The sequence below is a fragment of the Oreochromis aureus genome, linkage group 16 (genome assembly GCF_013358895.1).
Source record: "Oreochromis aureus strain Israel breed Guangdong linkage group 16, ZZ_aureus, whole genome shotgun sequence".
Lineage (NCBI taxonomy): Eukaryota > Metazoa > Chordata > Actinopteri > Cichliformes > Cichlidae > Oreochromis > Oreochromis aureus.
In genome coordinates this window covers 22,050,298-22,071,498 of record NC_052957.1, presented here as the reverse complement: position 1 = coordinate 22,071,498, position 21,201 = coordinate 22,050,298, and the positions used below count along the sequence as shown (strand labels likewise).

Here is a 21,201-nt window from a genome sequence, read left to right as displayed (position 1 = left end):
TAAAGGGAAGCCAAAGAGTGCGAAAGGCATTAAAGCCACAATAGTGAGAGTGTATCCGGGACCTTGGTTTTGATATAAAATCCCGTGGCCTTGCCTCCACTGCCCTCCATGTTAAAAGCTCTTTGTGATGAGGAAATTACTTTATGAACCTCTGAAAGACACTCCAACACTTCAACCTCCCCGTTAGTTTCATTGCTAGGCCATGAGAGAAGTGCATGTGTGTGTGTGTTTTCACCACTCTCCGTCTGTGTTCTTTATTCATGTTTTCTCCTAAAATCATTCCTTCCCTAAAAGAAAAAAACTCCCCATTGCAATTTTTTGAACTCTTTGTCCTTCTACTTATAAAGCATTTGAAACCAAATGAGTAAAATAAAATCTGTGAATTGTAAATCTGCTGAGAAGAAAATGTAAATAGTGTGCATAATTTGTGTGAGCGGTGAATTTGAGGGTCTCTGGATAAACAGACTGTGAGAGGCTGCTTTATGTGGTGTTACCTTCAGCCCTTCAAACAATTCTTATAACCTCTGCTGGAACAACAGGTCTGTATTTCTTTTTTTTCTTCCAAGGTCTGTGGAAATGAGTTTATTTGAATGTGCTCATGCTGCCGGGCTTGGCATTGGGTGAATCATATTTATATGTGAGCGTTTGTGTTTAGGTCTGTAAGAACTTTGTTCCTTTAACATGTACCTGGAATGTTCAGTCCAGATAGAAGCAGAAATACCAAACATGTGTCTCTCTGGCCTTGAGACTTCACAGGGCTCCGACTGCGGCACTCAGCTCGGTAAACACAGTTTCCTCCTGTGGCTTTCTGTTTGGAAAGGAAACAAGGAAGCTGATCAAACACTGGATCAGAAGGCCATGGCTACACTGTGCTGGAGTCGCTGGTCTTTGAAAGTGGAGAAAAAAAGGGGGGAAAATGTGCAAAAACATTGTCCGGCCCTGCTGAATATTATACGTGTGCAATATTTTCCCAAAATAAATCTTGTGGTGTAGATATGCTTATCCTTATCTGAACAGATTTACACCCCAGTCCTGATGACATCATAGAGTCAGAGTAAAAGGGCGCACGTGATAGAGGACATTAACTGGCTGGATAGACAGTGGCTGTAAGAAGGAGGTGAAAAGGGGGAATAAAAGGTATAGAGGGGCAAAGCCATGAGGATTAAGTTAGGTGTCAATGGTTCCCCCTTGTGACTGATTATCAAACTGCAAGACTTACAAGAAAATCAGTGAAGCTCTTTTTTGTAAGAGAATAAATAAAGATTTGAACGCCTGGAGCTATATCATGAAACCCAGTTTGTTTAATTTCAGAATTTAAACAATTGTCCTGGGCTTTGATCTATACTGCAAACACTCGATACTCCAAACATGCAGAAATTCACATTATATGAAAGTGCACAAGAAATTAATATTTGATAACAGTTGGTTTTCAAACTAAATGTGATCATAAGCATTCCCATGTGTGGTTTCAAATATAATTTTAAGTTGAGCAAACAGATGAATGTCCAAAAAGCCTTCAAGTTCTTTCTGCAACATGACAACAACTCCAAAAAAAATACAGTTAAAGCCATATAAAAACAACCTTCAGCTACACCCTCAGAGGCTCAAGTACCCCTCCAAAGAAGGATGTGCCCCTCAAAGAAGAATATGCCCCTCATAGCGTCGTGATCATCACTTAGTCTGAGATTACATGAGGGCAGATATTGACAAAAACTGTGTACAAGTACCCCAAGGTGAAGAGAACAACCTACCTGCCAATTATCCAGTTCTTTCAATGTCCACCTCAAAGAACTGTTGCTTTTTAAAGGCAACAATTTCTTACACCAGATATCAATTTTTGAACGCATACTCACTTTCACCCAGCAGAGTGTGAAAGTTAAAGGAATAACAATGAGCCAAAAAGCACATCTGAGTAAAATACATGGGCACAGGTTTAAGTCAGGGGGAACTTTAACCTCACAGCATGGCTTTTTTATACCATTCTGAATTAAAGAAGCTTTAGAAATAAATATGTAAAGCTCTTACACAACTTAGCTCTACCATTCATTCAGCCAGACAGTTAGATAAGATTATCAGGGCTTTATGACTCCCGTTCTTCTCAGATTTTCTCTCAAGGAGAATTTCAGAAGTAAGTTTAGGGAAAAGTTATCCATTAATAAGACAGCAAACTATACAAGTCAAAGACTGAGAAGTGAACAAAAGAGTAGCGGTAACTCAAAAACAGCACAAATGGAGCAAAACTTAATTCAAGTCAGCTCGAGCTGAACTGCATCATACACACATCCAGTAACATGCGTCACTCTCCTCACATCATATTCCAAACACACTCTCCCATTTTCCAACCTCTCCCTCCGACAAATCAAACCTACTGCTGCCCTGTATCATTGCCTACTGTTAACACCCCAGCATCCACCTGTAGGCTCTCAGCAGACTAGAGCACGCAACAAGATGAGAAACTATAACTACATTCTGCTGCAATAACAGCTCATTTAAAATAAAACATAATAAGCGAAAGACACTGAGGCGTGGAAACATGATAAAAGAGGAATGACTGAAAGGACTGAGCTATAAAAAATTCAAGTATGATTTCTCAGAGATGACAACAACTTTTGCCTGAAAGAAGCCAGTAACCGAGGATGTGAAACTGGATAAAATCTATTTGAGCGGGTGAAGAGAAGTCCGAGGTTAAACAACAGGTTATCAGTAAACGGCAGGGCAGCGGGGATGGAGGATGAAGCGCTGGGTCTGGCTGTGAATGGGTTTGCGGAAGATCAAAAGGGTTTGTGGGAGTAGGTCAGAACAGCGGGCAGTCAGACGGTCAGAGCCTTTTTCTACAGCTCACAGAGGAACTCCGAATCGTGCTTCAGGTGACTGATTTTTAAAGGGATCCTCTCGTGCTAATTACTTAAGGAGGCAAGAATCCGATCCCCTCTGAAGTCATAATTTAAATGGATTTCAGAGTAGCCTCCAAAACCATGATCTATAGTATTTCGCATGCTAGCACCCAAGAGTCAGACAAGCAAAAGGACAATTATATAAACTCATTAGAGTCCTTAGGGGTTATTAAATGTTTCTAATTGGCTACATAACACATAAAATGACAGAGAGAGAGAGCACATTCATAAGTCACATTATAATAGAAGTAATTTCATCAAGGGTGGGATATTAATCTGTGGATGAGTCAGTAAGGGGAAAGGTGATCTGCAAGACAAGAGAATAAATGACATGAGATGTACAAAAGTGCCTTTGTTTTCTTTCAATGATTTTCAGCAGTCTTGATGCATCTTTGTCCTCAACATACAGCTGAGTTCAAGGAAGAGTGGAGGAGGGGGGAAATAATCAGCTCGTGGAGTTTTCTTTTCATTCTTAAGGAGCAATTACACTCCTGGATGATGATTTTTGAATTAAAAGAAAATCTGTTTCGTTAAAGCGTGTATTCTCTTTTCATGTGGCTCAGACATCATGAAATCAAATTCTTTACATCTGCAGTCCTGATGGGGAGACTGGGGTAACAAGCGGCTCACGCAGCACTTGGTTACAGCTACATTTCTAGGTAACAGAGCCGATGAAGTCACTGTGTGAAGCCTAGAATGACGGAGTGTTGATCAAAGGGCATTTCGAGGCTGCACTTTTGGAACTTTGTTGCAAATTCAGTATCTTCCCTCCTAGTTTGATCCTGCATAGCATTGTTTCCTTTATGACAAAGAAAGAGTCAAATCTAATTAATCAGTGATCATTAAGCATGCAAAATGTTCTTAAATGTGGCTGCACATAATACATAAAGAGGCAGCGTGCTGTTTTTGATTTCACGTTGTTCTGCTAGACCATCGATGTTCTTTGAAAAACGGGAAGCAGTGGTTTCAGTTTTCAGTTCCTGTTTTTATTTTCTTTAGAAAGTTAAAGCTGCACTAAAGACAGGTAAACACAGATCCCCATGTCATCACTGCAAATTCAATTTAGGATGCATAAATATGGCACATTTTCCAGGTAATTACTGTATAATCCCACGTAGAACTCTCATTTAAAATCTTCTCAAGAGCTAATAAAATAAAAATGTGGTTATCAGTCCAGTCCTGGGGTTTTTTTTCAGTGTTGCACTGAAATGAAAGGCAGTATTGAATGAAGGAGTTCCTTGACAGTGGGGTCACTCATTACTCTCTGTGAGTTGCTCCCTGGACGCCTCATTAGAAATCTGCAGAAAGGGAGTGCTGATCTCACTTGACTGCATATCACCAGCGACTCGCAGGAAGCAGCTCAGGACCATGTCCTTGGCCAAGCCGGCCTCCATGTTGCCCTCCCGGCTGAGCTGCAAAGTGATTTGGTCCAGGCTGGTGAGGACCAGCTCTGAGCCCAGCAAAGGGCAAATGGCACTTGTGTCAGAGTCTGAACCAGGGGCTCCTTCTCTTGCCATATTCTCCATCATGTATTGCTGATACAGATCCAGGAGCTTTTGCTCCAAGTAGTGATTCAGAAGGGAGTTGGAAAACGGACCTTCATGCCCCTGGAGGAAAAAGCTCCGATCACGGCCGCTCCCCAGTCTCCACCGATTCGAACCTCCCCTCAGTGGAAACAGCCTCCCATCCCGAGCTTCGTGTCCTTGGAGGGAATCTTCCACAGCTGGGGGCACATCACAAGACTGGATAAAGGGACCGACATCCGGGACATCGGCACAAACCCTCAGCTCGCAGTTATTAGCTGAGAGAGGTAGCACCTGGTCACCTGCAATATGAAGGTCACTGTAGTTTTTGCAAATGCTCTGACAGAAGGAGGGAACCAAGAAAGGGGTATCGCCACCTGAGTGAGCTTGGGCTGGGATCTCTATCTCTCGAGAGATCTGCCTGCCTAGATGAGCTCTCTGGAGATCTAAGGACTGCAAAGGAGAAATGTACAACTCAGCTGAAGCCCTTCGGTTGTCTGTAGCCATCTGCTCCGGGGAATTGTGGTGAACAAGGGGAGCATGTCTGGTGGAACCTGGTATGAGGGCAGCAGCTGTTTTCTGTGACCCATAAGCATTCTGGAAAGCTGGCTTAGAAGGAAGGGAATCCAGATCTTCGAATTCACAGTAGGTCATGATCAACAATCTGCCTTCACAAAGCATGGCTGCAAGAAAGAGCACATACTCAAAAGATGTATGCAGTGAGAGTAAAGGGAATTTAACATGTGATACAATGCCAGTTTTACCACTTATTTAGCTATTTAATTTTTAAATAGCATTTGCAGCACACTCCCCAATAGGCCTTTATTCAAATGCATACAAACAGTATGCATTTGAATAAAGGCACCAAAACGGGACAAAAGCAACAGTGAGAGAAAATTTTGCATAAACCTTATAAGAAGCACCAAATTATTTCTGCTGCACAGCTGATCCCTGTTGAAAAGTCTTTGCAGACTATTTCAAAATTTACTTGGAGTGGCTAAGAAGTTACATGTAACAGAAGAATATGTTGGTTTAACAGTTCCAAAGATTGTTCATCTATTAAAAAGAATGATCTTCCTACCTCAGATCTGAGTCACAGAAAAGCTTAAAACCTGTATTTTGGCACCAAACGTCCTAAAGCGGTGCTCTTAAAAGTCTGTTTTTGGGTCTGAACGTGGCTGTTGTTTTATACCACCCAAAAAGGAAGTGGGACTATCCCTTTTCGCCTTGATCCCAATTCTGTAAATTTCTGCTCTCATCATGAATACATTTCAGCTTGTAATCTTAACAACTAATATGTTGTTTTCATTGGATTTAGCTGGTATTTTCCCTGATTTTTTAAACCCTTTGTACCTGGCAAACTTAAATAAGACGTGCCTACCTCCGCATCAGATTTCCTTCTTGCACTATGAGGTAAAATGGTGGATGCTGGATGACAGCAAGGCGAGATATGTGCTGTAAAAAGAAACCACTGATGTTTCATTTCCGCGCAAAGCAGGTGTGCGACTGAGCTTTGCATAAAAGCAGAAAAGAAAGTCGTGTTCAATATGATAAAAATACAAGGAAACAGAAAGTTCCAGATAACTGATTCCTGTTTTCGTTTTATGACAGATCACACCACAAACGTTCGAAGTGCCTCAAAATTTTCACAGCATGTCTTTATTAATTGTTGATTGTTGTTTTAGCTTAAACTGTTTTTTCCCGTCCTCTGAGTTCACAGCAAAGCAGAAGTGGTAGCTTCACACTCAGTTATGTGACCACAAATAATCATTTCCTCCTTGAAGCTTTGCCTATTCTTCAGCGCACTGAACTGTCAAAGTCACTTGAGCCCAGAGGCTTTGATGGTCATGAAACAGTTTCTTTTTCCTCACTTGACTTGAGCTTCGCTGTAGTACAGCTATACACTGAAATAACCTAAGTCTAAATCAGATATGTGGAGAAAGTGTTGAAAGGTTTCAGGTGTTATTTATGGCCTGGATTTTTCCAAGATGAAAGCCCCTTGTCGGCTTGAAGGACTCCTTTCTGTCCAGACTTCCTCTGCTTGTGATAGGGAACTCCAACAATAGCAGTGCATGAAACATGAGAGAAAGTTTTTTATTATTAATGAGGAAAGGAAACCTAAGATATAACATCATAAACTCTTGCAGCTGTTATGTTGTTCATACAGCTGAATTATAAGTCTTGAAAGCACAAAATACCCCCAAAGTCGAAACGAGTAAACCCATGTGTAACTGCAACTTTCTGCTTTTGATTATCTTTCGTTTTCTCTAGTATCAGGTGTGTAAACAGGTGGCTTCACAGCTATAGTCACTAAAACTAAAAGGTCCAGAGTTTCATTGGTGGCTGTAGTTATTTTGTCCACTTAATCCCCTGTGGGTTAAGATATCTGACACAGGTCTGCTGCTCAGTAATGGGAGCACAAAGTGTAGAGTTACCAACCCGTTGCTACAGCAATGTTGCTGAGCAACATCCGATAACATTAAAGACATGCTGAGATCAGGTTAGACACCTGTCTCACGTCTGCTCTTGTGGCACAACAAGGCAGCAGTTTGGCGATTTCAGCACCCTGGACAGCTTCTGGTCCCGTTGAACAGCTCCAGCAAAGATGTCATAAGGACTCCCATAAAAGACAACAACTGTTTTTTGTTTGTTTGTACTTTTTTTGTATATGGAGAAATGGTGCGCAAAGGGGAACTGGAGAGCGAGTCTGTCAACATGACAGACTGTCCTTAGAGGAATGTTCAGGAAGATCAATAATGTGTTCCGTCCCAACCATCATGGACAGAGAGGACGGGATGGTGGTGGTGGTAGTGGGTGTGGGGTTGAGCAGGACTACCACAACGCTTGCACTGTCAGGCTGGTGCGCAGCACCTCCATGCTCGTTGTAGGGGAGAAAACTCAGACGGCTGCGGGCTCGACTTTAAAACGGAGCAAGAGCACAGTAAGCATCGAGTCGACCTTGTACTATTATCAGAGACAAGAGGACAGGATATGGCTGTACTCACAGAATCAGAACTGCCTCGAATACCTGGAAGCGCTTGTGGCTCTGAGGAGGCAGTACATGAAGAGTGTGAGTGACTTGAAGGGTACAGACGCAAAGGCCACAGTTTCTTCCAAGAAGAAGCCTGCGCCCTCGCCGCCTAAAAAGGAGGAACCGGTAAGCTTAAACCAAGCAGCCAATATCACATGGAAGGAAATATCCACACAGCAAGAAGGTCCTGAGTTCAATTCCACCATCAGGCCAGGGTCTTTCTGTGCGGAGTTTGCATGTTCTCCCCGTGTTTGCGTGGGTTCCCTCCGGGTACTCCGGCTTCCTCCCACCGTCCAAAGACATGCAGCTTGTGGGGATCGGTTAATTGGACAATCCAAATTGCCACTAGGTGTGAATGTGCAAGTGAATGTGAGTGCGAATGGTTGTCTGTCCCTGTGTGTTGGCACTGCGACAGACTGGCGACCTGTCCAGGGTGTACCCTCTCGCCCTATGACAGCTGGGATAGGCTCCAGCGCCCCCCGTGACCCTGAAAAGGATAAGCGGAAGCGAATGGATGGATGGATGGATGGAAATATCAAAGACGTTTTCATTTTTCTTTTATCATTTTACACCACAGATATCAAGAGCCAAACCCTCAGCACCCCCAGTTCCCACTGAGGACGACACTTTGCAGTTCTTTGATGCGGTCATCGCCAGCTGTGACAGCGAACCTCTGCGCAAGCCGTACAAGGATGACGGGCACGCAGACGTGGATTTTATTGGTGAGTTTGAAATTCCAGCCTTTAATTTGAGTAATGCTGGAAGTGAGTGAGGATTATTCAACGTATGAGACAACCTGGCAACCTACGAGCAGTGAAGTCACCTACGTGATAAAGCCACCAACAGCTTGTTTGGATATTCTGTTTTGGATGTGATGTGAGACTTAAACTGCAAAAGCAATGATTAAATTGGTTCGGTCAAAATCAGAATATTTACTGTGATTTGCTAAACATGATAGAGGCTTTCTGTTTCACAGCAAACTGCCCTGCTTACATTCATGCATTCATAAGCCAGTGATGTAACTGACTAAGTTAAACATGTAAAAAGGGCTTTTATGTCATTTTTGAATGCATGCACCACATGGTCAAAGGTGCTTGATCTTTAAGTAGGCTTCTCCAACTTCTTCTTGTTGTGGCTTCACCACAGCATCCTCCCTATTTCCCTAACATCCTCCTCTGTCACACCAACCCTCTGTATGTCTTCCTTCACTACATCCATGAATCTCTCTGGGTTTTTCCTGTTTTCTTCCTGCCTGGCAGCTCCATATTCAACATCCACTATCCCTCCTCAACTACACGAGGTTAATTCAACAGTCGACGTCATGCGTTTTCCAGATTTAGATACAAAACATGATAAACTATTAGGTTCACTCCTCCACCAAGGCCTCACCAATCTCTTATTTTCAAATTAAGTGATACGGATCCAAATTTAAATGCGGTCTTCCTTTATCCACCATGTTTTTTTGCATTATGTTGCTGAAAGACTGATGGCACTGAAAAAGCCCCATCTCTGCCCACTCCACACATATAAAAACAATGTAATCAGATAAGGGGGGGGGCCTAGCCTACATGAAGTATACAACATTGGTTACCATCAGGACTTATTTCAATTTGACTCTCCCCATTTGTAAAGTTTGAAGGAGTTGAAAAAGAATACTTGAGACAATACTATTTACCTCTTATCACTCAAAAAACCCACTGCTGTTGCACATAATATATTTTCTTGTTACCTTGCTGTGTTTTTGTGCTTCAGTCCAGCTGTTATATTATTATGAAGCCACTTCACTTAAAAATAATGGAAACACCTCTGCTAATGAGTGCACACACATTGAGATGATTTCATGTGTTCGCACTTTCCTCTCAGTTTTGTTATACCTGTCGATTTGGGACAAATTTCAGCTTTATCAGACTAACTCATAACAAAAGCTCAGTCACGTTGTATAAATCCTTGCAACTTCATCTTCATGTGTAAATGTTGTACATTTAACACCTTATTTGTCTGCATTAGTTACTGGTAATCTTATCCATGTAGCACAGATAACATAATCCAAGGATATATGTTAGGCTCAAGGTGTGTATTGGTATCAATATTCAGCTTATTGCTTGTAGCAGTGAAGAAAAATTCTTCTAAAGACTTATCTTTGTTTATCTTTATCTGATGAGTTTTAACACAAGAGCAGTGGTGTCACACTGAATTAAATGCAGCAATTGTTATTAAACTATTTTAATTAGACTGGTAGACATGATTTGGGAGATTTAAATATACACTGACCGAGCTGTTTGAGGCCAGATCCATAATTTCAGTTCAGCTGCTGTTAAGGATTAGATTCATTTATCCTGAGGAGGTTTACAAATAAATATATCAAGTATCAGCCTTTCATGAATCCTTTCATGGAGGCTCTTTAAACCTGATAAACATGGGTGACCCAGTAGCTCCATAGTGTATTGGTTTACACATTTATCTAACAAGGGAAAGATCCCCAGCTCATTCCCAGGAGGAGACACCCCGTGTGGTTGTGTCATGAATGGCATCTGGAGTACAGATCTGCCAAAGCAAATATGCAGAGCTACCTGCTGTGGCAGGTCCTTGTGAATAAGGGAGCAGCTAAAAGTAGCTCTTTAAACACCTACAACCCACTGAAAATATTTCTCATTAATAAAAGCCATGAGTACAAGTCAACAAAAGACTAAAACAAAGTGGTTACAACACTGAGAATTCCAGTTTGAGCTCACCCCATTGCTCACTCAACCTTACAGGGAAAGTATGAAAATAATGATTATATTACGTTAGGCTTTGAATGCTCCTTTCAGACAGCGCATCGATGCTAACAGTGAAGCTTCTTTCCTTTCAACCAGCTTTAATTATGGCTGTCACTTGCACAGATACTAAATGCTTCCTCAGATTTGTGTCATTTCCTCCCACAGTGGCCTCCAGCTCGGCCGAACATGACCTCCACTCTAACTGGGTCTTGCGAGTTCCTCGAGTCGCAGATGCTTCAGACCAGAGAGCGGTTCCTGACTGTGCCAACGAAAGGATCCCCACGAAGAAGAAACAGAGCGGGTCCACGAGCAGCAGGCTGCGACTTCAGAGAAACCCGATCCACCTGCCCAAAGTGGTGGAGAGCGCATTCCAGACACTGCGCTTCAAGCCCAAATTAAAGAAGCAGTGAAGCTTAGAGGACATTGAAACCAGTAGCACTGCCACACTGATCATTTGACACCAGTAAAAAAAATAAATAAATAAAGCAGTGCAGACAATTACTTAGTTTTTAATAAAAAAATATATATAATTATTTTATTAAAGCAAAAATGGCCAGCTGGTGAAATATGTTTTAATCCTTGTGTTCCAAAATTGGACTTTTTCTTGGCAGAGACGTGTCACAGTAAGAATTGCAAAAGTGATAATATTTGATATTAATAAGGATTTCACTCTGTTAAAGTGTCCTTTTGTTGCACGTCTGCATTACAGTGTAAACCCCAAATAATATATTTATATATTAGATGTGCTACAGCAGCAGAAGACAACAACAGGTGTCACTCCCGTCAGTTAAGAACAGGAAACTGAGGCAGCAGTTCACACAGGCTCATCAAAACATAAGGTTAGAAAGATGTTGCCTGGTCTTGATTTCTGATGCCACGTGTAAATTTTTGGGTCAGAATTTTGTGCAAACAAATGAAAGCATGGATCTATCCTGCCTTGTATTAACAGTCGGTAGTGTAATTGTGTTGGGGATATTTTTTCCTGCTGCTTTAAACACCACAATCTACCGGAATATTAACTATGTCCATCACTTTGTGACCTTAGTGTACCCATCCTCTGAAGGCAATCATGTTAAAAAGATCAAACATGAAGGTACCCAAACAGCCTCCACAGTCACCACATCCCAGTCCTTTAGAGCACCTTTTGACATCTGGTAGAACGGGAGATTCAAGTAACGGATGTTCAACGCGCAAATCTGCAGCAACTGTGTGACACAATCACGTCAACATGGACCGAAATCTCTGAGGAATCTTTTCAGCACTTTGTTGAATCGATGCCACAGAGAATTAAGGACCTTTGGAAGGCAAAATGGGCTTCAACTTAGTACCAGCAAGATGCTTGTAATAGTGTCCAAATGAGTACTGATTTCACATTCATATCAATTTGATGACACTGTAAAGATCCAACTTGGATCATTTTTGTATACTCTAAAATAAAAGATCAGGAAATTCTTTTGATATCGTAAAGAATGTTTTTTAACCTAACTTTTAATGTCTCTTTTAAACTGAACAAAGTGAGGGTTAAGTATTGTGTTGGATATAGAATTTTGTACAGTAGTGTACAGGTAAGACCCAAGGAGAGGTTGGAGTCCTCTGAGGTATCAAAACCAACTGAAAAATGTAACAATGGCTCCTTTCAAAGTCAGAGCGCTTCATGTGAGAGAGAAGTTCAGCAAGTCCAAGGACTGGGCTGTGTGAATAGCTCAAAACCAGCCAAAGTTATTGTATTTATCATTGCTAAAGTTAAAATAGTTGTAAACATGAAAAGTCAATAAAACACAATCTACCTGACCTAACTTTTATGGTATACAGCAAGTGTTGCATTATTGGTTTTATTTTCCCAGGGTTACAAATACCTGTCACTCAATTTCAGGATACAGACGATGTGAATGAATGTTTAGGTAAAGTAGGATTAAAGAAAGTCTTTGTGTAGTTTGTGGTTGTTACAAAAGAAGTATTCAGAAACTTAAATAAACCCATATCATCTGAAATGGTTTTTTTTTTAATATTATGTATTTATCAGTTTAAAAGGAATGCTAAATTACGTGCCATGATCCCTTTACCTTCAAAGTATTTAAAAAGAAAGTACTTTCAAATACTTTTTTTCTTTATTAGAAATGTCATACACAAATCAAACACAAACAGCATTCATTTCTTTTCTGCTTTGACCTTGGGGCTGAAAAAGGACGACATTGGCTTCATGCCTGTCTTGTCCACCTTAGCTAGACTTTTCTGAGCTGCCGTCATCTTCTTGGGCGGCTGAAATGCAAAAAAGAAAAATCAATATAACACAACGCCCTTGTGTGGAAACCGCAGGAAATTAATTACATAACATCAACTTCAATTAAATCTACAAGGTAAGGGCCACAGCCTTGTGAATACACGATGTACACCAGGCTTGAAGAAAGCGATCGCCAAACAAAAACTGCACGAACAATCAGCTTATTAAAAAAAAAAAAAGAAAGACATAGAAAAAGCTAAAATAACAGCAAGCTTTGGTCATTATCATGTAATTACAACGAAGATAAAACCACCAGACGCTCCAGATGCTTTAGTCTATTCCAGCAGACATACACTCACTTTGCGCGCAAAGTCTGCACTGTTGAATTTGGTGTAGTCTTCTCCAGCCTCCACCGGCTTGTCTGAAAGTTTCCGCTTCTGCCAAACGAGGAAGACAGGCTTTTCATGACTAAAACCACCAAGCTACTTTTCCACAGAACCACCACTACAAGCTCTAATGTCCTCACACTATTACCAAAGTTAACCCCACACAAGCGCAGGCAGAGGATTTCTCCTGTGAAACATGCAGCATTTTACAGTAAGGTGGATGAGTGCATGAAGAGTGCACGGCATCTACAACGGCAAGCAGAACCGAAAACATGCCACACCACATATATTTGCACCTAAGAGGGAAGAGCGCATACCTTAGAAGGAGGCTCGGTCTCCTTTGGGCTTGTGAGCTCTGGTAACCTATGAAGCACAATAAGAGGTATGCTTGATCTGCAGTGGCGTTAATACCATTACTCATTAAGATGTTCATCATGATTCATTCATCAACTTACCCCAAGAGTGTGAGGAGGGCTTTGCTCAGGTCTTCACTGATATACTCTGATATCAGGCCGTGGGAATACCGTAGGAAGTCCTCTGTATCGTTAAATAAGAGACACAAATAACCAAAATCGCCCTGTTTGATTATTTCTGTATTTCTTTATGACCGAGAGATTTAAAAATTTAAGGTCATGGAATTGTTTAAGTGATCTGTGAATCAACATAATCTATAAACAAAAACTTTGCAGCACTACTGCCATCTGCTGGTCAACAGTCTTCCTAGAAAGAAACTATTTAGGCCCAAATATGTCTTCTCAGGTTAAGAATGAGGCAGAAAATTCAGATAGTTGAGAAATGGGAATCATCTTAAAAACGTTAAGTGGTCTTAAGTTACCCTCTTGGTTTTCTGTCTCTGACTTTACTCTGACATATGTTGAGGATTTCACTCCTTCTCCCACAGAGATATTTCTTTTCTTTAGGGCAATAACCATCCTCTCCACCTATTAAAAATATATACAAAAAGAAAATGTGCAGCATGTGCAAAAGATAAGCATGCATTGTCAGTGTTGTATTGCACGGAGCAAAAATAGATTTTCAATAAATACCTTTTTCTTTAACCAGTTCATGGTTTTCTCTTGACTGTATCGATGATACATCTGGCTTCCCGCCTCTGGAACACAACATTTGAACAAAGCATCTAGCTTGACCTTGTAACTTCATGAATCCCAGTATTTTTAAAAGTAAAATTCACCTTTTTCCTCAGCGATGTGGTGCAAGGAGGCCAGGGTACGAGCGCAGCTAAGCAGCCTCGAGCAAGCTGGGAATTCCTCATCTTTAACAACTTGATCCACACGCTGGAACTTTCCCTGAGCAACACATTAAGGGATGAAACAGTCAGGTCCATACGTTTTTTGACAATGACATCATTTTTGTAATTTTGCCTCTGTACACAAAAACTTATAATGTATTCAATATAGTTAAATCCATGTAGGTTTTTCTGAACTTCCTCTACTGTTCTGTGCATTATGAAATAATATCTAATGTCTCTGTAATGCTTTGCTGAAATTGAAAAATATTTCACTTAATTTCATGTCAGCCTCTCTTTGATTAAGAACCTTTTTCTTTCCTTTTTCAGATTTAAAAACAAATGAGCAGCACATCAGTCTGCAGCTGGAATCAAACACTTTGCTCTGAATGAGTTACAGAGGCAGCAAAGACAGCAGTACACCAGAAAGAGAACAGAAACAAGATGTGTGAGCTGTCAGAGTACAGCAGCCTGCTTCTTACCTCTTTGCCAGATTTGATCAAATATGGCAAAATAAGAAAGAGAGGATCCAAAGGTGTTACAAAGATCAGTCTCCCATCTGATTAAAAAAAGAGAGAAAGACAACTGGTAAAGCAAAGACACGTGATTAGCATCTGATTAAACTTTGCTATAAGACAGCAAATGAAATAACTGCTAAACATCAGCTGAAAATTCATCAGTTTTTCTTCTTAATCAATAAATTGTTGATTAAATAAAAAGAAAACTGTTACAAATACAGTTAAACTGCATCGCAGTGTGCGAACCTGTGAATCACAGACCTAAGTTGTCAGGTTGTCATATACGCTTGGTGTATGATGTCATGTTATAGGTAAGCTGTATGTTGAATCCATTTGTCAGTATTTATGTCCAATGTAAAAGGAGCTTCTGAATAGATCATTTGGCTTCTTTGGACTTCAACCAAGCTGGAATAAGCCCTGATTGCAAAACTCTTCCCATCAGACAAATATAGCTGATGCAGATTCAAGATAAAATGAACCGACATCATAGCTGTGTGTGTAATTATGATCAGACTGATTCAGTTTACTCTGGAATGAGACCCACCTCTCTGCACAGCCTGGCCAACAAACCAAGAGTGGAAATCATCCTCAAATGCTTTGACCTCATACAGCATCACATCCCCACAACCCAACATGTACAGAGATGCTGCATCTGCAAGATTTTAAAAAGAGAGAAAAAAAAGGAGGAAATGTGTTATTTCAGTTCTGCTACTGCAGTTTACAAAACACAGAATTAGCCCGCTTTAACACCTGATGGGAAACGTGACATAAAATATAGTTTTGAGGTGCTGTTTTAAATGTGAGTATGGAAGCCCGTTTCCGCCACAAAAAAAAAACAAAGTATCCATAACTCGAAATTTTGACTTATTTTCTCGAAATTTCAACTTATTAACTCGAAATTTTGAGAAAAGTAACTCAAAATTTCAAGTTAGCTCTGCCAATCAGTAATCTACGTGGTATGCGCACTCAAAACCAGATCGCAACAAATTGGCGCTTTCGAGAGTACGTTTGCTGATAGTAACGCCATGTGATTCAGCTAATAACACTAGGATTTCATCATTTGTGAAGCCACACTGAAAATAATCAGCAATTTGTGCATTCATGACTGGCTGTAATACTGGTAGCTTAGCTGTAGCATTTGTAGCTGAGGGCTTCAGCTTCCGGGTAACAAGGAAATGACGTCATTCACATAGATTAAATTTCGAGTTATTAACTCAAAATTTTGAGAAAAATAAGTCAACATTTCAAGCTACTTTTCTCGAAATTTCAAGTTCATAAGTCAAAATTTCAAGTTAATGAGTTGAAATTTCGAGAAAATAACTCGAAATTTCAAGAAAGACTTTTTTTTTTTGTGGCGGAAACGGGCTTCCATATGTGAGACACAGTTTTACACCCCAAATCTCCACTCCACTGATTAGCCCTTAATAACACAAAGGAAAGTGGGAAACATCTCAAGGATTAGAAAAGGTTTAGATCACCAAAAATTGAAAAAATATGTTAATTGTACAGAAAGCAGTTTTTCTACACCACTGTTTTTAATTCTTAAAAAAGTTAATACAATCAATCCCTACACGTACACCACCTAACTTCCAACCCTTCTGCCTGCTGAAGGGACAGTAACTATACCATCTTGTCCACTATTAGGACAATACTGTATTCCAAGAGGAACTGCTGGAATACATTATTGCTACCAGAATCCTGCTTGGTCTGGAGTTCAGCCTATAGCTAGCTAATGACCCAAAAGATTAGAAGACAGAACGATGAGTTTCAAAGCAGAAAAACTGGCCCAGATTCAAGATTTCAGCCTGACTGACCTGCTTTGGGTTCATCTGGACAAAAGCAACACAAATTAGCAAGTGCAACACACCTGCAGAAGCACTGAAACAAAAATTCAAACATTATTGTGTGTTTGCTTGGAGAATTAGAGAAAATTTTGTAATTCAATTTTCTATCATTCTTTTTATAAGATATATACTTGTTTTTAATTTCACAGTATATTGAGACATTACACTACATGCTAATCAAGATCAAGTGGCTTTATTGTCATTCAAACCATGTGTAGTGGTACAGTACACAGTGAAACGAGACTTCGTTCCTCCAAGAACATGGTGCTACATAGAGCTGGGCGATATAAGATTTTTTTCATATCACGATATGTTTTTTTCATGTCAGGCGATAACGATATATATCACGATATAAGCCAAATAACTATATTTGTAAGATTTAAATGTGCCGTTGCTCACAAGTAAAATGTGAAATAATCAGCAGCTTGTTTTGATTTAAATATTTATTTCCCATAATAAGTTCAACAGGACAGATGTACTTCAGGAACATGAGACTTCAGTTTCAGATAAATAAAGGCAAATATTGCAAACTACACAAAAGGCAGCCGCTAAAGCGTTTAAGTTTCAAAATAGAACAAACAAAACAGACTACTAAATTGTCAATTCCACTTAGAAACAAAATGTTAATTCTAAAAATAAATCTTAGTTTGTTTTACAGAAGAACAGACAAAATTGACTAACTTTTGTCAATATCAAATAAACTGAGAACTAAAAGGAAATTCTCAATCTCTCCTTGTTGTATAGCTTAGCTTTTCAAACAGTTTTAAAATAAAGATGCTAACAGAACATTCTTTAAATACTAGGTGCACATCCAAGGTGCAACTACATATATATATAAAACTTTAGTCTGACAAAAGCCTACAGGTTGCGGGACAGGAAGACAAGTCTATCCACTGCTTCAGGCTTTAAAGCGGCCCTGTAGCAAGTCACAATATTACCCCCTGTACTAAATACCCTCTCAGAGGGGCTGCTGGTTGCGGGGATGCACAGGTAGCGCTTTGCCAGGCAGCTAACTCTTGGGAAAAGACGCGCTACTCTGTTTTTTGTCAGACTTCAAATAGCCGAAATACCTCCACACTACAGAACTTCTCTGGCCCTTCCTTTCGACAATCTCTCCGGCATTGGAACCGTCATCTGTGTTGTCTTCGGTAACCTGGTCACCCAAGTTCTCGGTTGATTTTTCTGTAGTCGGCACACTCATTTCCTCCATTACCCAGGCCGGCACGGCGGCTGGCTGCTTCCCAAACAAATACACATGTGCGGCTTGGCACTTGTGCTGTACGTAACAAGTCACGTGATGTGACGCTGCGGCTGTGATTGGTTCGGCTCTGCGCTACTTAATTTGGATTGGCTGTTCTTTTTTTTCTTTTTTTTTTAAGAGAGGAAGAGAGAGAGAGAGATGAGGTCTATCGCAATAGTTTAATTTTTCTATCGAGAAAAAGTTATTTCGCAATACATATCGTTATCGTTCTATCGCCCAGCTCTAGTGCTACATATGACATATAACAGACAATCAACACAGGACTACATAAAGTGCAATGTGCAAAGATTGCAACAATTGCAAACAAAACAAAGACAGTGCAACACCAGAGAGAACAGAATGACACAGACACAACAAGTGCAACAGAAATGTGCAAAAGACTAAGTATTGTGCAAAAATTAACTTGGTGTATGAGGGTGTGTGTGTGTGTGTGTGTGTGTGTCAGTCCAGTCACTGAGTGGAAGGGTTGAAACATTTGACAGCATATAGATGGTTTCTCTACCACAAACATGTCTTTAAATCTTGACTTCTACTATAATCTGACTTACTGATTATATATTCAAGTTAAGTCTTACTATTACTTTCATTTTAGAGCCTCAGCAATTGATTATCAATTAAAAATCAATGAACTGCAACAGAATTAAAAAAAAAAAAATAAATCACACATTAGAAAACAAAAAGGCATAATCCATAAGTCAAAACCAACAAGTAACACAACAAGTGTGTAAATATAGACATTACCATGCTAAGTGTTCTGGGTTGGCACAGGTTATGATTTAGTGACATCTTGTTGAATTTTAAAGGAATATTTAAATCAAAAGAAGCAAACAGTGGTCAGATTTTTTTTTTTTTACAAAGCTGCTCAGAGCTGATGTTAACGTTTTCTCCTTTGTTAGTTTAACTGCTCTCAAATCTCTTGCAGCAGCAACGTGTTGATCTCAGAAGTCGGGAAAGAGCATGCAGTGAGGCTGGACGTTATGGTTACACACTATGTTCTGTGATGGTAACACACAGTGAGAACAGAAAGAGTTTAAACTACACCAAACATAACAGGATGTCAATCCAGAGCCACCTACACAAAACTTTAATCTACTGATGTACGTTCTGTGATTAGCATTACATTAGAAACACAGGCTGTAAAGCCCATAATCTGCTGTTATCAATACGTTACAGCCTTCTTCTTCTTAGCATTTGTGCAATATCTTGAAAATTTAAAACATCCTGTCTCAGAGTGATGCTGAAAGATTTGTTTATGCATTTACTGGTTCTAGCCTGAACTCCTGTAATTCATTATCAGGTTGTTCTCAAACCTCCCTGAAAACCCTTCATTTGATCCAAAACAAGAGTATTGACAGGGACTAGAAAGAGAGACTTTTATCTCCCCCACATTCCCTTCTCTTCTTTGGCTCCTTGTTTAATTTAGAATCAAACTTTAAATCTTTTTCCTCTCATACAGGGTCTTAAATAATCAAGCCCCATCTTATCCTAAAGACCTCATAGTACTATATCAACCCAACAGAGTCATCACTTTCAGACTGATGATTTACTTGTGGTTCCTAGGGTATTTAAAAGTAGAATGGGAAGCAGAGCCTTCAGGTTTCTGGTCCCTCTTCTGTGGAACTAGCTTCCAGCTTGGATTTAGGAGACAGACACCCTCTCTACTTGTAAGATTAGGTTCAAAACTTGATAAAGCATACAGTCCAGGATGCCTAGACTAATGGGGGCTTCCCATGATGGATGGATGGATCTCAGCTACATAGTTTCTCAGTGTGCCAGTTTCTCTTATTTCCATTACATTTTATATGATAAAAGTTTAATTTCATCTAAAACTTTACTCACTCGATGATACTGACATGAACACCAAGTTTCATTGCTAGACCAAAGTATATAAAGAAACAATCAGACCTGTTGATGGATTCCTTAGTCTCACAAAAACTGGATCACCGTCGTGCTTGTGTGTGTCGATAGCAGAGTCTGCAGACATCAAAACAGATACCACACATGATAAATCACCACTATTTCTCCTTCTTATTCTTCTCATAATAAATATGCCAAGCTTTAATTTATTATTTTAGCATGTAGTTTAAGACCGGAGCATGGCAGCTGCCATAAAAGCTCACAACACCACCAGCAGTTACATCAGTTATTACACCTATCAACGCATAATAACTGCTTGCAAACTACGCAGTAAGCTAGCTTAGTTAGCTCATACTACGCTCTCTAACCCACCTGGAGCGATGACAACCCAGCTGTCATTATCTACGTTTGACGTTCGCTTCTTTTTAGTAGCCATGTTGTATAGTGTGTTAAGCGCGTAAGTTAACTTTTTTTTTTACTTAAAAACAGTGCTGGCCTACGCAAGAGCGTGCTTACTTTCTGAGTGAAAGCTCAGAAAAGGCGCCTCTCTGCGTTCACTTCCGGTTTGTGTCACACGGGACAAAACATTGCATTGTTTATCCGCAGTGGGCTTATTTTCTGTCCCTTTTTGGGGGAAAGTCTGGTCGTTAAAAAAATTAATGGCTGCCGTGGTGTCAAGAAAAGTTCAAAACAGTGAAACGTAGACTTTTAATTGAACCTTTTACACACCTGCTTTTGTAGTAGTGGTACGTTCCGCGGTGACGTCAACCAGCATGTAAATTCGCGGTAGAGCCGCTAGAGGTCGCCCAACAACTTTTATTAGAATTCCTGTAATAAGATGATATTTGTCTTCCACAGTTTACCTACCAGTTACTTACCTGACGGGCTGTTTCTGAAATTCTCCAGTTTTGAGCCTCTGCTCTCAGGTGCAAGATGTTTGGTGGCCAGTCTGTCCTTTGGCACACTGGCACGTAACAGATTGGGCGATCCATCTGTCCTTCAATAAGAGGAAGGCATCTCTCACGCTCTCTCAGGATATGACAGTGTGTGTCCCAGTTGGTTTTCAGTGAGTCACTTGTTTTGTTTTGATTCTCTGTTTTTTTACACTGTTTGTGAGCATCCTCAGATGGAGATGTGTAGGATGCTAGTGTGTGTTTTCAACCCTCTTATTAGATAACAATAGCTGCGTCATCGATTTGTTTAACTGTTCAGGGGTCCCTGTGATATGTTTATGTAGGGTTTTTTTTTTTTAGCTGTTGATTTCCCTGTCTTCTAAAGACACCCACAGCACAGCCCATTAACAGGTTTTTAATTAGCTTGTTTTGGTAATGAGGAAGGGAGGGATTTGTGTGCTGGGTGACTGAGCTTTTAAAACATCACCGCTCGGCGTCCCTGTGGGAGCAGCATGATGTAGGGGAAAACTTGAGTCTCCACATGGTAACCTATGGGTTTATGTTTTTCCCTGCTTATGCATTTTCGTGCCACCTCTTTGGGCATTCTCTGCTCTTTTGTGTCGTTTTCCTTTTTTGGTCCATTTAAAAATAATGTTGCCTCACGGGCCCATTTGCCCAGATTTGAGCAACACATGCTCTAAAACCCAGTCTCAGCTCCTCCTTGAAATCAGTGAGATTTATGTTGCTGTAGTCTGTGGCAAAGAGAGC

The 21,201-nt window shown here is 40.3% G+C and overlaps 3 protein-coding genes across 4 annotated transcripts; 1 reads left to right on the top strand and 2 right to left on the bottom strand.

The window, feature by feature from the left end:
• Positions 1 to 3,054: 3,054 nt before the first annotated feature.
• Positions 3,055 to 5,849, bottom strand: LOC116316136 (TLR adapter interacting with SLC15A4 on the lysosome). 2 transcript variants are annotated; one of them, XM_031734639.2, is made up of 2 exons: positions 5,799 to 5,849; positions 3,055 to 5,100 (listed from the first exon to the last, which is right to left on the bottom strand). In XM_031734639.2, the coding sequence occupies exon 2, from the start codon at positions 5,096 to 5,098 to the stop codon at positions 4,145 to 4,147; it is 954 nt and encodes a 317-aa protein (XP_031590499.1). In that variant the 5' UTR covers positions 5,099 to 5,100; positions 5,799 to 5,849; the 3' UTR covers positions 3,055 to 4,144. The 2 variants fall into 2 exon arrangements, with proteins under 2 accessions (XP_031590499.1, XP_031590500.1); XM_031734640.2 differs by lacking the exon at positions 5,799 to 5,849 and adding an exon at positions 5,499 to 5,587 and having other exon boundaries at positions 3,056 to 5,100.
• A 1,076-nt stretch (positions 5,850 to 6,925) lies between these two features.
• On the top strand, positions 6,926 to 11,638 carry LOC116316011 (uncharacterized protein C13orf42). Its single transcript, XM_031734462.2, has 3 exons — positions 6,926 to 7,574; positions 8,026 to 8,170; positions 10,373 to 11,638. Exons 1-3 carry the CDS (start codon positions 7,155 to 7,157, stop codon positions 10,615 to 10,617), a joined length of 810 nt encoding a protein of 269 aa, XP_031590322.2. The 5' UTR covers positions 6,926 to 7,154; the 3' UTR covers positions 10,618 to 11,638.
• A 655-nt stretch (positions 11,639 to 12,293) lies between these two features.
• rnaseh2b (ribonuclease H2, subunit B) lies at positions 12,294 to 20,122 on the bottom strand. Its single transcript, XM_031734618.2, has 11 exons — positions 19,913 to 20,122; positions 19,589 to 19,657; positions 15,123 to 15,230; positions 14,543 to 14,619; positions 14,007 to 14,121; positions 13,861 to 13,925; positions 13,650 to 13,755; positions 13,270 to 13,351; positions 13,132 to 13,177; positions 12,788 to 12,865; positions 12,294 to 12,466 (listed from the first exon to the last, which is right to left on the bottom strand). The coding sequence occupies exons 1-11, from the start codon at positions 19,974 to 19,976 to the stop codon at positions 12,356 to 12,358; spliced, it is 921 nt and encodes a 306-aa protein (XP_031590478.2). The 5' UTR covers positions 19,977 to 20,122; the 3' UTR covers positions 12,294 to 12,355.
• Positions 20,123 to 21,201: the final 1,079 nt, after the last annotated feature.